The sequence below is a fragment of the Magnolia sinica genome, chromosome 13, assembly GCF_029962835.1.
Source record: "Magnolia sinica isolate HGM2019 chromosome 13, MsV1, whole genome shotgun sequence".
Taxonomy (NCBI): domain Eukaryota; kingdom Viridiplantae; phylum Streptophyta; class Magnoliopsida; order Magnoliales; family Magnoliaceae; genus Magnolia; species Magnolia sinica.
Genome location: NC_080585.1, coordinates 49,257,930 through 49,272,980, shown reverse-complemented (window position 1 = coordinate 49,272,980; position 15,051 = coordinate 49,257,930). Strand labels below are relative to the sequence as shown.

General features: G+C 40.6%; 1 protein-coding gene across 2 annotated transcripts in view; it reads left to right on the top strand.

Moving 5' to 3' along the window:
• Positions 1–977: 977 nt before the first annotated feature.
• Positions 978–15,051, top strand: part of LOC131223750 (mediator of RNA polymerase II transcription subunit 33A-like) — a 32,002-nt gene continuing 17,928 nt past the window's right edge. The window contains exons 1-8 of one of the 2 annotated variants that reach the window (XM_058219251.1): positions 978–1,380; positions 3,802–3,912; positions 4,397–4,750; positions 7,400–7,722; positions 8,247–8,338; positions 8,831–9,209; positions 11,207–11,417; positions 13,385–13,499. In XM_058219251.1, the coding sequence (XP_058075234.1) occupies positions 1,109–1,380; positions 3,802–3,912; positions 4,397–4,750; positions 7,400–7,722; positions 8,247–8,338; positions 8,831–9,209; positions 11,207–11,417; positions 13,385–13,499 (1,857 nt within the window). In that variant the 5' untranslated portion in view covers positions 978–1,108. The remainder of the gene's footprint in view (positions 1,381–3,801; positions 3,913–4,396; positions 4,751–7,399; positions 7,723–8,246; positions 8,339–8,830; positions 9,210–11,206; positions 11,418–13,384; positions 13,500–15,051) is intronic. The other variant, XM_058219252.1, reaches the window with a different exon arrangement.

Genomic DNA, 15,051 nt, shown 5'->3' with positions numbered 1-15,051 from the left:
GTCGGCGCTTGTGTTGGACACGTACGAATATGCTTCCTAAAATCGACTTTCGTGGCCATCGATGTAGAAATGATCCATGTTTCCATTCAAACACAAGCTTCGCTGGACCACACGCATGTACAAGGAATACCATCTATGCACCACCACATGTGCAATCGTAGTCGACATATGCAATATCTAAGCCGTCCATCAGGTGGGTTTGATTATTTAGATGTTATCTCTTATGTTAAATAAAGTTGAGGTCCAGATGCTCAAAACAGTTGAACGGCTAAGAAAGCTTCAGCCAAGTTTTTAAGTTTTCTAGCCGTACATTTGTTTCTTAAGCTGCAGCCCATTAAGTAGTAGAACAAGATCATACATGGGAGTCAGAACACAGAGTCTAAATAGTAGTTCCATCTGATTAGTGGATTGGATACTTCAGCTATGTGCCATGCTGGCATCTGTGTCGCGTGTACATGGTCTCCTCGTACACCCGCGCATCGCCTTAGCAAAGCTCTGCAACCAGAATTCAGAACCGACGGCCCTAAAGAGAAAAACTTTGATACTCCCGAAGAGTGTGATGGATGATGCGCAGGCACCTAGAAAGTACTCTGAAATTGCATACGTGGCATACACGTAATTAAAAACCAAACCGTCCAATTTGTTAATATAGTGAATCTACATAATAGGTTGTATATATTGTAAACCAAAAATTTAAGATTATTTAATAATCTTAACAGATTTATTAGACGGTCAAAAATGAAAAAAATCCAATGATCTTATTTCAATAAACAAGTGTCTACGAATCAGAGGCTAGGATCGTGACAGCAATCTATTTTTTGGCAAGTAAATTGAATACAGCGATTTTCGCAATAGATACGGTTTAATGAGTTAATATATGCTACGTTTGTAATTTTTAAGTGCCTGCGTATCAAGGGTCACACGCAGCCGGAGTATGAAATAACTCCTCCGGCCATATAAATGACAGATATAAAAGGACTTTTGAAAAAAGACGCCTCATCCAGTCACCGTCCTGCGCACATTAGCACGAACCATCCAGTCCGCAGCGTGCTGTTCAAAACACAGCCGACCGGTGGGCCGGCGAGCAGCCTGCCAGCGGGAGAGCGGCATGGCGTCGGAGTCGAGCGATTTCCAGCAGCGGGTTCTGGCAACGGTGAAATCGTCGCAGGAGAGGAAAGATCCGCCGTTGATTTGGGCGATGGAGGTGAGCAAATGCATCCAAGAGACGGGATTAGGGCTCCCTAATCCGGAATTAGGGCAGGTTTTGGTCTCTAATCTCTGCTTTAGTAACAATAATCCGACGCTTTGGAAGTTTATCGAGCATGCCATCAGCTCTCGCCTCGTGTCTTCTCTTCATATACTCGCCTTACTCACCTCCAGGTATGTATTTTTTTTCTTTTGTAAATTATACTTTTTTTAAATTTTTTTATGGTACGTTTGCTGGACCGCGTGATGATTTAGACCGTTCATTCGGAAGTTCCCGTCGTAAATCTCGTTCGCAAGTTAGAAACAGCGGTTCAAAGAGCAGATTCTAACTCAGATATCGTTTGGACGGTGAGGATCTTCGGTCGGTGGGGTTTTACCTTCTAGATGAACGGTTTGGATAATCACATGATGGGCAGAAGGGGGAGCCGATTGGGTGGGAGTTACTAGGAAAGCTTTGCTTAGAGAACGGCTCGCGTGACAGCGTGAGTCTCACGCGTTTGGGACTTCTGAGCGGTCCAAAAGGTGGGTTGGAGATCGCCTGGCACAAAAATCACGGCCTGTGGCCACTTCCACCGAAATGAATCGAGCTACAGTGGACAGTCCAATTTGTTATGAGTATCCTGGCATGATTCTCCGCCGAGCAATCACTTCTGCAAGGATCAAAAATCGTGCATGTGTATTAGATAATGGATGCATGCATAAGCATGTATTCTCTACAAGTATGTAGAAATTTATATACGTGAGTCACACCTACATACATATGGAGTGTTCACATGGAGTTGTTACACGACACGTGGACAGTCCATCAACCAATCTGGACGGTTTATTAGATGCAGCGTGCATTTCATCTGCTACCGTGAAAAAATCTCAGCGATCGGACCATTCTTAATCATCCGTCATCCGATCAATAGCCTAAAAAATGGACCCTCAGGATCATTTATTTAAATACAGGTCCAAACAATTCAATCCATTTAGTTGATGGGACCCATCATGGATCGCTTATGGATCTAGATCATCACTTTCATCCGCTCATCCTGTGGATGGCTACAAAAGGCATTATGTGGATTTGACCATCCGGTTGGTGTGATTCTTTTTCATGGTAGCCAATGAAATGTATGTTGGACCTAATGGAAGGTCCAGATAAGTCGATTAACTGTACAGGTTCTTGGATTGAACTCGGCTCCCCACAATCCCCATAGTCGTGGTTGGGTAAATGTGTAATGCAATCTGTCCAATAGGTTGGCCCGACTTTAACATCACCATGAAAATAAATCAGCCAAACAACCCATAGTTATGAATATCGATATTGTATTGGCTGATACAGCCATATTGTATTCTATCAATATCCTGTTCTAATACTCAATATGGGGCCATGGCCTGTATGCCCATAAAGCCCAAATTTGAATTTTTTAAAAGAAAATTTTCAGTCATTTTTTTCAATTTATTATATATATATAGATATTCTTTTTTCATTTCAACTGATACAAGGCCTGGCCTGTATGCCCATAAGGCCTAAATTTGAATTTTTAAAAGAAAATTTTCAGTGGTTTTTTAAATTTTTGTATTATATATAATACTATGAGGTCGACCTCATGGGAACTTCCCATGAGGTCGAGCTGTGTGCGTCCCACTGTGATGTGTGTCGAACATCTACCCCATCAGTCAGATGGACCATTTCATGGTGGGCCACGGGCTTAAAAATCAAGTCAATCCATGACTTGGGTGGGCCACACCACATACAACAGTTGAAAGGGGTTACCCTTCCATTAAAACATTTATAATCATTTATTGGGCCCACTGAGATATGGTTCACGAATCCAGCCCATCCATTGTGTGTCCTACTTGGATGAGGGGTTAGACCAAGTTTCAGCCGCATCCAAAACTGAGGTGGGCCCAACCAAGTGCTTCTATATGTTTTAGGCATGTCTTCGCATGGTTTTAGATGGTATGGCTCACCTGAGTTCCGTATATGGCTAACCTAAAGGGGAACCATCAAATGCACGGTGTTGATGTTCAACACACATCAAGGTGGGGCCCACACAGCTCGACCTCAAGGGAAGTTCCCATGAGGTCGACCTTATAGTACCATTTCTCATATATATATATATATATAAAATCATTTTAACCATTGAGGAAGCTTAAAAGTTATTTTAAATTAGATTTAAGCCTATTTTGGGATCAAAACAAAAGATTCGAGTGGAATTCCACAAATTGAAGCGGAATGGACCATTATGGGAAAATTGGAAAAGAATGGTAAACCTTGGCTTTTTTATCATGTTTTTATCTTTGTTTTGTTATATTTCAATTTTCAATGTAATAGGCTTGCATAGGGAATTTTGAGCATGGGCCATCCATCCAGGGACCATATGTTTCAACACTTTGGATCTCTGAACCATGGACCCTATATGTGAGCAGAAAACCTGAGCTTGCTGGAGATATTCTCAGGATTATATAGCATCTCTTCTTATTCGTCTGAATCGGAATCTGTGATTCGTCGTTTGTATCTAAGAAAGGGAAATGTCTAGGACTTCAAACTTGCATGTTAGTTGCTTTAGGTTAGACCCACCTGTTGTAAACGTTTATTCTGAATTTCAGGGTGATTCCTCATCGACGGAGTCAACCAGAGGCCTACAGACTTTATCTTGAACTACTAAGCCGATATGCCTTTTCGTTTGTTCCAATGGGGGGAGATCCTTGCAGAGAACAGTGAGTATTGTCTCTTGAAATGTGAAATATTTTAAGCGCAATTCATCCATGAACTTTGCTGACCACAGAATACAGTTAATGTGGGACCCATGTTCTGGTGAAGGACCCAGAAGTCTCTGAACATGGAAGACCCTAACCCTTTGGTATGGTGGCCTTGTGATAAGATAGTCAAAAGAAAGTACCCGGCCATGGTCCACATCCATTAGAAGAATGGAAAATATAGAAGGGTTAGGATCTTCCAGTCTCGAACATTTCTGGAGAGTCCCCCATTGACTATGCGACCCATCAGATTAATAACAATCCGGATCTCCTAACCATGGGCTCCAAAAGTACTGAATCTTGTGAGAAAACTATATGTTTGCTTATGAACCGGACCCTATAATTCTCATTTTTTTCAAGAAGTAGCTGAGTGAATTTCTCACTTGGTGAAATGACGCTCTTCTGATATTCAATTCTGGAACCATGTTTCGTAACTCTTTTGCAGGATCATGAAATCTGTGGATGATGCTCTACGCCTTTCTCATACCAATGGTGTTAGTGTGACTGAAGTCGGACATGCAGCAGTGCTGTTTCTTTTTAGTGTCATCATCAGTTTGATTGATTGTACATTGGAAGATTGGGGAATGCAATCGGCATCTATTGACAAAAGTGGCAGTGCATATGGTAGTGCAGGACACCAGGATATGGATATAGATGCTATGGGAAATTCGAATGATAAAAGAAACGAGCATCGTGAACAGCTGCGGAGAGTGAATGCTTTTACGGCGATTGAGGTGGTGGAAAAGCTTACCGAGAACAAAAGGGCCATGGTTCTATTACGTCTTGTTCATCTCAACATGTACACTATCATTCCCCATCTAAATTGGCTTGTCCTCTCTCTTTATTTTCCCCCCTAAGGGGGCGTTTGGCGCTTGGTATTAGTGGGATTAGGTGCGATGGAATTGCATTTGGTCCCGTGCAAATTCCATTGGGCATTTGGGGAGGATGGGAAAGGTTGGGATTAGGTGGGATGGAATTGCATGTGGTCCCATGCGGGATTTCCATGGGTTTTGAAATCCACTACACATGCGGGCCCCACATAGATGCATGTGTTTATCCATGCCGTCCATCCATATACACCCTTTACACGTGACATTCTGGTTATATATGTGTACAAGTGACCGACATCTGTTGTGAATTTGGCTTGTTGATTACAATTCCATGGTCTAGCAAACAGAATTATGCGTAATCCAGTGTTTTTCCTATAGTAAGAATCTTATCCCAAACATGGGATTGGATGGCCAAAATACCATGGTATTTCCAAACATGCAATCATTGTGCAATAATGGTGTTGATCCCATCTAATACAATTCAATACCATTTAATCCCATGGACCAAACACGCCCTAATGTTTATAGGAATTTTTTGATGGATCTAATGTTAGAAATTCCACTGTGTGTCTATATATATAGATCTTACATTGGCGATATGTATTGATTTGATCTGAATTGTTATTTTAAGAGGTTCTCTGAAAGCCTAAACATGTGCGCATGACATCCCATCTGCTTACCACTACAGCATAGCGTACAGGTGTGGGATCCAAGTTGTCCACCAGGTGGGTCCAAATTGAGTGAACTCCGACAAATTTTAGAAACCAGAGGACGGCTTAGAAAAAATCAAGTGAGTTTTTTCAGCAGTCCATTTGTTTTGTAAATGGTGGTCCAAATGATTCATCTTAGCAGTCCATTTGGAATGGGCTGATTTTGGGCCAGGCATCTACATGGTAGGAACCACTTGATTGATCACGTGGACATATTCATTGTAGGCATGTGGGATGCTGTGTAGATGGGCTACCTTACACGTGTCTGAGCTTCATCTTAGCAACACTTGCTGGCTGAATTTTACTTGAATGTTCTTTTGATGGAATATGGATTAGAAATGTGTTTAGACACTGTTCCAAGAAAAAGTAAAAAAAAGAAAAGGAAACGTGATAGATTGTTTAGGTGGATCAATAACCTGCCAAGAAACTTCAAGCATGAAGTTTGTGCTATCTATGCATTTTATTTTCATTTATGCTGCAAATTTGTTCGCCAATCTGACTCTATGCAATTCATATATTTCCATGTGCACAAACAGGAATTCAAAGACAATGACCTTGGAAAACATAAGTCTTAAACATACCTGTAATTTTATGATAATATTGGAAGATATATTATTGTCTTGAACTCTTTGCGACATGCCCACAGGTTCCAAGCCCAGGCAAAAGGAGGGCTGATCCCAAATAGTTGGGACAAGGCTATGATGAGATTTTGATGTTATTGTATGAAATGTCAGCAATAAAAACGTAATATGTGTCGTTGTCATCATCATCATCATCTTAGCATTTCTCCTGGCTATTTGGGTTTTGCTTTTAAATTGTAGATTGGCAGTAAATTTACCATGGGTTGCCTTCTAAACATCAGCGTTCCTCTTTTACATGGGCTCCTGGAACCATTTTGTGAGTAGATACATTGTTGTGTCTGGAACTCAGGATCGATAGTTCCTCATCATCGCCATCCTTTGTTGTTGTTCTTTCATTCTTTAATAAAATTTTCATCATCTCTAAGAAGTAATTTTATGTGTATATTCACTGAATATCAAAGCTAGCACGTCTGTGTCTATGATGATTTGAACACGTGGACGCAGCAAAGGATTCCTTTTGGACCTGGGACCCTGTTGAGATTTATACTTTGTACATAGTTGTTGCTCATCTTGAAAATGCTATCATGGATAAGAAAGGACATATCTGAAAAATATTATATGATACTGAGGTGTACTGTAGTAAAAGGATTATCAGGTCCTGAGCGCATGATCTCATTCATGCCTGACACATAGTTTGGTTACCGTCTATTTGATGGACCCATCCTGGGTGGATTATGTCCCAGAAATTTTCCCAAATAGGAAGATCACAATCCTTTAATCTGGCCATTTAATGACTTCCAGGCAGGGTGCCGGCCTTTTGCATGTCAGGCCTTGCCGGATTTCACCTTTTTCCTTTTACTCAGAAGAAAACTCGACTCTCTTTACTCCATTTCTTGGGCTGGAATTCTGAAATCTGAGTTCATGCTCCAAGTTCCAATTTCGTAGAAATGCATCTGAGCTGTTGATTGAATAGGCCATTCTTTTTTATGAAATCGGCAAGTTTCTCATTGAGTCAGCAAACTTGACTTGGAAATCAGAAGAACATATCCAACTCCAGTCCAAGTTTCTGAACGTTCTTGATCATTCATTAGGATAGAGTCCTTGTGGTTTTTCCTGGGTTCAACACCAATTAACCAAGATTCCAGTTAAAACTTTTCTTTTCTAAATGCCCATTTTGCTCCACTTTTCGGTGAGGTTCCACTTTCATGGTAAATCCAGATGCTTTTTTCTTGTTCGTCTCTTTCTTCATAGTTTCAGTTTTCAACATTTTTATATTCTCTTATTCTTAGGACTTTCAAGGAGTTACTGATTTACGGATTCTTTCAAGCAATAGGCCTGAAAAGTTCAATGGCCTACTGCAGAGACTGCAGTTTCTTGAATCACACAAGTCGACCTCACCGAACTTGAAATCCGCCAGCCAGATTTTGGTAAGATTATCTGCGAATATACAGAGAGCTTTGCATTGGGAATATCAGTTGAACAAGCGTCACACTGTCGGGATGCTGATCGATATTGGGTCATGTAGCTTAGCATCTTTCCACAGTTTCAGAGTTGGTCAGGCTGCCTGTTGGCTTCCTTTCGACATGTATATGGAGAATGCGATGGACGCGAGGCAGCTTCCAGCTACATCTGCTTGTGATATACTTACAGGTGCAATCCAGTTAAATGCTCCTCTGCATCATCCACTAATTGCATATTATTTGTTAGGTTTCCCCTTATTTTTAAATAAAGAGGCATTATATTGTCCTGGTGCACTATTTGAGTGGGGCCCACGGTTTGGTGATGCAGACCTTCAGTTGAATGGCCCAAGAATCTCCTTGACCCGAAGATACTAACTCATCAATCAGTGACCTACAGAAGATGTTTAAGAAGAAATAAAGCAAAAGATGATAAAAGGGTCAACGACTGGATTGATGCCTAAGATCTTCCACTCTGGAAGATTTTAGGGTCATCTCACCATAAATTATTGCTCACTGGACCATGGGCCCACTTGTATGGACTGGGCAAAACGACATTATTCATGTCCAGATGTAACAGGAGATTCAGGACCCCCCTACAATCCCACATTTGTCATCATCATCATCATCATCATCATAACCTATAATTCCTCTTTAAATATAGTAGGGGATCCCTACCATGTGCTATTTTTTCTGATTTGGATGAATCAACTGCAGAACTAATCAATACCCTCCAAGTTATCAACCGAGCAAGCTGGCAAGAGACCTTTCTAGCACTCTGGGTTTCGGCTCTTCGGCTTGTGCAACGAGTTAAGATCAACCTGCATTTCAGAGTCTTTCTCCTTGAAACAGAATTTCAGTGGGCAAATTTTATTTTATTTTTCTTTGGGAATTATTGGGACATTATGCATTAGGATGTGAATAAGATCTTGATGCACTAGTTCCATACTGGGTGGGGTCATTTTTCAGTGGACAGAGGATCTGTCGAGTCCCACTGTAGATGGGGATTGCCAAACAAGGTTGCAAGGTCCTAGCCATTCAGTCTATGGCCTTTTCCTCCTGTACATTCATAGTCTGCCTATCAAAGGGCTCGGATCATCCAATCTGGGAGGGGCAGTGTTGTGTGGACTGTGGACATGATATCAATTATCCAAGTCATTGAACCATGGGCCCCACTCGTGTGGACTGGGCATATAAGACTTCATCACAACACTGACATTGTGATGCACCATGATCCATTAGTTCTTCTTTTACTGAATCTGCCAGCTGTTATTTATTATCTTGTTCATGCTATTTTCCAGGAGCGTGATCCATTGGAAGGACCTATACCACATCTCGATGCACGGCTATGTGCTCTTTTGTCTATCACGCCCCTGGCAATTGTTCGTGTTATTGAGGAAGAGGGTGAAATGCCATCACATCGAGGCGGAGGCGCATCTGGGAATTTGGTCGTTAGTTATGACCATGGTATAGATGGCAATGGATATGCTTCTAGAAGGCACGGATTGATATCCTCCCTTCAGGTACTGGGGCAGTTCTCTGGGCTCCTTTCGCCTCCGCCATCCGTGGTCATTGCAGCAAACAATGCTGCTTCTAAGGCAGCAAGCTTCAAATCTAGTTTCAAGAATGGGACTGACGGTTTCAAAGGTTTCGGCTACGGTGACACTTCTGTTAAAGCAGGTGATCTTTCTAATAAAGGGTTTTCATGGTTCTATTCATATCATTTTTATTTATTTTTTTTCAATACAAAATGCTTTTATGCAAATTTATTATTATTTTTTTTTTCACAGATAATGATAAATTTTATAGAAAAAAAGAGATTACAAAGGCAAGGGACTGATTAACTGAGACAGCCGATCAGATGCACCCTAAGAAAGACAAATTACACCCCTTAAGCTTATCAACTGCAAAAGCCCATTCAACAATAAACTGAATAACCCTTTTAACTGTATCCTCTATCGATTTGGAAGTGTCGTTGAAACTTCTCCCATTTCTTTCTTCCCACACAGCCTACCAAACTGCTAGGATGGAGATTTTCCAGAGAATAGTCTTTTGGTTACCACACCTAACTCCCTGCCAAGCTCTTAGCAAACTACAAACCGAATCCGGGAAACCCAATGAACTTGAAATCGAGACAGGAGATCAGACCAAATACGATAGGTATACGGGCAGAGCACGAACAAATGGTCCACAGATTCTTCATCCGCCATACAACATAAACAGATAATAGTAATGCACATGCCTCTCTTTCTTAGATTGTCCACAGTCAGAACCTTATTCCTAGCAATCAACCACCCAAAAGAAGCTATTCTATCTTTGGACGCACTTGAAGTTTCCAAACATAGTGAGAAGGGATCTCTTCTACCGGACAGACACTCTTCACAATATACCTGTACAAGGACCTGACCGAGAATTGCCCATCTTTATCGGGATGCCACACTATTCTGTCTTCAATGGACTGATCTGGGTTGCTGTTCTGAATGCGACTAAGCAAAGCGACTTACTCTTCGACCTCTTGGTCCCGTAGATTTCTTCTACACACTGGACTCCAAACAACTGCTCCCCCTAGGATCGAATAACAAGAGTCCACTGATATAGACTGATTAGGAGCTTGATGGTAAATTTGCGGAAAACTTGCTGCAAGAGTGTAATTACCAACCTAAATATCTTCCCAGAATCGAGTGCGATCACCTTTCCCAATCGCTATACCCATTCCCTTAAGAACCTTCCCCTTGATTTCTAAAGTACCTTTCCAAAGATTCGATGCTTTGTATGGGGAAGAATTTTTTGTCCACCACCCCCCTTCTGAGCAACCATATTTACTTTTGATCAAGTTATTCCAAAGAGTACCATTCTCGGTCCCTAGCCTCCAACTCCACTTGCCTAAAAGAGCCTGATTCATTCTTTTGAGATCTTTTACTCCAGCCCCTCCATCTTTAGTATGCTTTCACACTTCCTTCCAATTAACCAAGTGAAACTTCTTCTTGTCCTCTTTCCCGTGCCACAAAAAATCCCTTCTAAGTCTCTCGAGAGATGCCAAAACAGACACTGGGCATTTGAATAAAGACATAAAATATAGGGGAAGATTCGATAGCGCTGCCTTGATAAGGGTGAGCCTGCCCCCCAGGGATAAGTATCTACATTTCCATCTAGCTAGGTAGGAACCTGTTCTTTCAATCACCTTGTCCCATAAAACTTTAGGGGGTTTACCAATGCACAAAGGAAGACCCACAAATGTAGTTGGAAAGCAGCCCGTCGCACATTGAAAGAAATTGGCATACTTTGCAATCTGATCGACCTCCAAGTTCACCCCAAACTTGTATGCAAATTAACCCTGCAATTGAAAAAAAGGATGCTCATTTACTGCTGCCCTCTGTCAGAGTAGGATTTTGGATCCTATTCATCAGGTGGGTCTGCTGTGTATGTGCCGTGGCAAGAAAATCAGGCTGTCAGGATATCAGGGGGGGCCACATGCATACTTTAAACTGTACAATTGCACTTTGCATTTCTTACTTCTTTTTTTTTGTCAGACTTCCTGTAAAATTCATTGTATTGTGAAATTTGGTTGTCTAAAATCCACTGGACTATTTTTTTTTTTTTTCTATTAGACACTACCTGATCCCATTCTAGTTTATATCTGGTTTCAGGTTTCGCTTAATCTTTTCTTTCTTTGGCAGTTGGAAACATGCGGCATCTCATAGTTGAAGCTTGTATCGCACGAAAATTGATTGACACATCAGCATACTATTGGCCTGGTTATGTGGTTCCCTCTGCAACATCATTGACAGATTCATCCCCAGTCCAAAAGTCTCCTTGGTCAACCTTCATGGAAGGAGCTCAGCTAACTGATCCCCTGAAAAATGCCCTAATTGCAACTCCTGCTACGAGGTATTTAGAATTATCCTTTTAATAGAAAGGGCTAGACTACCATGTTCACTTTCCACCATTTCTAGTGGTGGCTCATCTACCATACATGTATATTGACAGTGTTTCCAACTTGGGCCCCATTGTGGATGGATCATGTCTTCAAACTCACATTTATCTCATGATTCTAACAATCCAATTGGCAGCCATCAATGGACAGTTGAAAAGAAACCAGCCAGTAGTCCAAATTCAGTGGCTAATATGATATGGTTAAGATTGTCTGTTTATTCTGACTTTCTGCTTCTGCTCCATCTATGATGGGAACCATGATTTGGCTGCTATTGATCAATGTTACCTAGATCGGCAAACACCCAACATATTTGGACTCAGATCTCATAATCCAGATTATGGGTCTTTTGCATGGTATTAAAAAACAGTTATGAATTGGCTGATATTTAAAGCAAATGGTCACCCTCATCATGCTGATACTGAGGCGAATTGGCTAACACAGGCCGATAAACCCTGTATCAATATCAATTCGGGAACTGAGACAAGCTATTATGGCCATAAAGGGCCTTCATTTTTCCACTTCTTTTTTCATTTCAACCTTCAAGGAAGCTTAGGAACTAATTATAAACTAGACTCAGCCTATTTTGAGGATCAGAAACACAAGATTTGAGTAGGATTTGATGAATCAAAGCAAAGTGGACTATTTCAGGAAGAATTGGTAGAAGGGATAAACCATCACTCTTTTTTTCTCCAATTTTCCATCTTTTTTATTTTGTTATATTAATATGTAATGGGCCACCCTAATCCACCAAATCATGCTTGATTTGTGTTTGATTTGGGCCTATTTGGTTGACTTTCAACAGGTCAAATTGACACTGCCTAACAGAGCGTTCTTAACAAAGAATGGCTCATGTGCACACCTTTGCACCTTAACAAGGCATGCCCACCTGCACACATGCGCACCTTTGCACACATGTTGTGGGCCTAAAATCCGAACGGTCCATGTGATGCGGCACCCCATGAAACCCCCAAGGACCAATTTTCACCCTGATACAAAATTCTGGTGGGCCACAGCAAAGAGAGATGCAAATCAAGGGAGGAAACTGTTTTCTTTTGCCATAGCCCACCAAAGTTTTGAATCAGGGTAAAAGTTGGGCCCTGGGGGTTTCATGGGGTGTTGCATCACGTGGACTGATCAGTTTTTGGGCTCACATCACGTGGGATGAGGTCTCAAAAAGATCTCACGAGAACTCGTGAGAATTGGTGCGCAACTAAGCATTGTGTGTGTGTGTGTGTGTGTGTGTGTGTGTGTGTGTAGTATCATCCTATACAGGTATCAGCCTGTATCATATGAGCTAGCTTGGTTGATACCACTATTTAATACATTGGTCATTTGTGATCCTGATCCCTATCTTTACTAACCCCAAATTATTGTCATGCACCGTTACCATTGATAGGTTCTAATTAAGTTTTATTTAGAATCTAGAAACTTATTCTACTGTTCAAAAAAAAATCTAGAAATTTATTCTTGAATTTATACAATTATAGACATTGACATACTACTATGCACGAAGTATTTATAATAGTCATTCATCTTTTGTATATAAATTACAACATCGATTTGTATATATAAGCATATTGGATATACTTAATTGTTTGCCAAAACAACACAGCTGAGTTTACCCCTTGTGTATCACCTACCGAAGTAGTGAATAGTGTGCCCTTTCCCTTAGTGCATTCCGGAGCGATCTGCATTCCAGATAACTTGGTGTGGATTGACTTACATATGTGCACCATGTATGGCACATTGGCACATGAGTCATCACAATTTAAAACAATCATGGAAAACATGCATAGTAGTAATTTGATAAACGTTAATATCAGAATGTGAATGATTGTTAAGTAGCCTTCTAGTGAGGATTCTGTATTAAGTGTTCCATGGTTGCATGATCAGATTTTGTTGTTGTTGTTGTTGATTTAAGCTTAGCGGAGCTTCAGAAATTATATCACATTGCATTAAACGGGTCAGAAGAAGAAAAGTCAGCTGCTGCTAAGATCCTTTGTGGTGCATCTCTCAGCCGCGGGTGGAATGTCCAGGTAGGGTATGCATAGGGTATGCATATCTTATAATTCCAGCATATGTAATGTAGACATGGACAATGCATGTCTTTGTGTTAGACAAGGTTATGATGTATCAAACAAGGGGAACCTAGAAAACTTAAAATGGCCACACATCTGGAGTATACATAAACTATATTGGGAAATGCGTTATTGTATAAATCCTATTTTTAGATGCATAGGATAAAGAAAAATGTGTTTGCAATCTATATCAAAACAAATTGGAATTATAAAATAGTATGTGAACACTGCCAAAATACAATGAGATCAGTTTGGGTTTTTTTTTTTCCCCTCCCTAGTAGAGGTGGTGACGTGCCGAAAACGAGTGGAACATGACAGATTTTTTAGAAAATGGAGTTTCCTTATTTCATGGTTTTTAGCTGAGTAGAAGATGAGGTTAGGTGCTAGGACAGGAAGATTGGAAGAGGAAGAGGAAGAGAAAGAACAGAGAATAATGAAAAGAGAAAAAGAGAAGTTAGGGCCAGTAACCCTATTCTCACTCTTTTTAAAATAAAAAATAAAGAAAAAGGAAAAAAAATATAAGAAAGTTACGAATAAACCTTTCACATTCTGTTTATTACAAAGAGGCCCTTATAAACTATAGGAATGGGACAAGGTTGTATACGAGACAAACTTAGATATAGGATGTGAAGTACTGATGCTTCCCTTTTTGTAAAGCAGCGGGATGACTATCCTCAGAAGAAATAGGAATAAACAAAGAAGAAACAGTACCTGGTTCCATGGAATCAGAATCAGTGAGTGAGCGTGTCTCAGTGGTCACCCCTTTCTGGCCTCTAGAATATACTCGCAGTTCCTTCACTGTATCAATGTCAGTAGTAGTACTAGTAGTAGGATGTCCTGAATTTACTGGGACATCAGTCAATGGAGTGTAAGGAACATGAAGGGGATAGACTGGAGGAGGATGCCTCTTGCCTCACACTAAGCTGCCCCTAAAGAAGTAGGATTATGAGAAAAAAAGGCACAAATTAAAAAAACGTGGCATCTATAGTGATAAAATGCTTTCCAGACACAGGATTAAAACACTTGTATCCCTTTTGTGTAGTGGGATAACCTAGAAATATTTCTTCAATAGATTTGGGATCTAATTTGTTCCAGTTTTGACCCAATACGTGAATGAAACATACACACCCAAAAACACAAGGTAGGACAATGAAAAAGGTTGATAGGGACAGGGGACCTGATATGGGAATTTTAACTTCTATACCCTGATGGCGTACGATTAATAAGATAGGCGACCTTAAGAACTAAATCTGCTAAAAACACTTTGGAACGTGCATCCTTGTCAAGTCACTTTGAGCAACTTCAAGAAGATGACAATTTCTGTTTGGCCACACAATTCTGTTGAGGGGCATACAAACAAAAACTTTGATGTATCATCCCATGCTCCTCCAAGTACTCCCATAATGTGCTTTCAATGTATTCATGGGCATTATCTGACCAGAATATTTTTTTATTCATATCAAACTGTGTGAGTATCATCTTATGGAATTTTTTAATAATATATTGTACT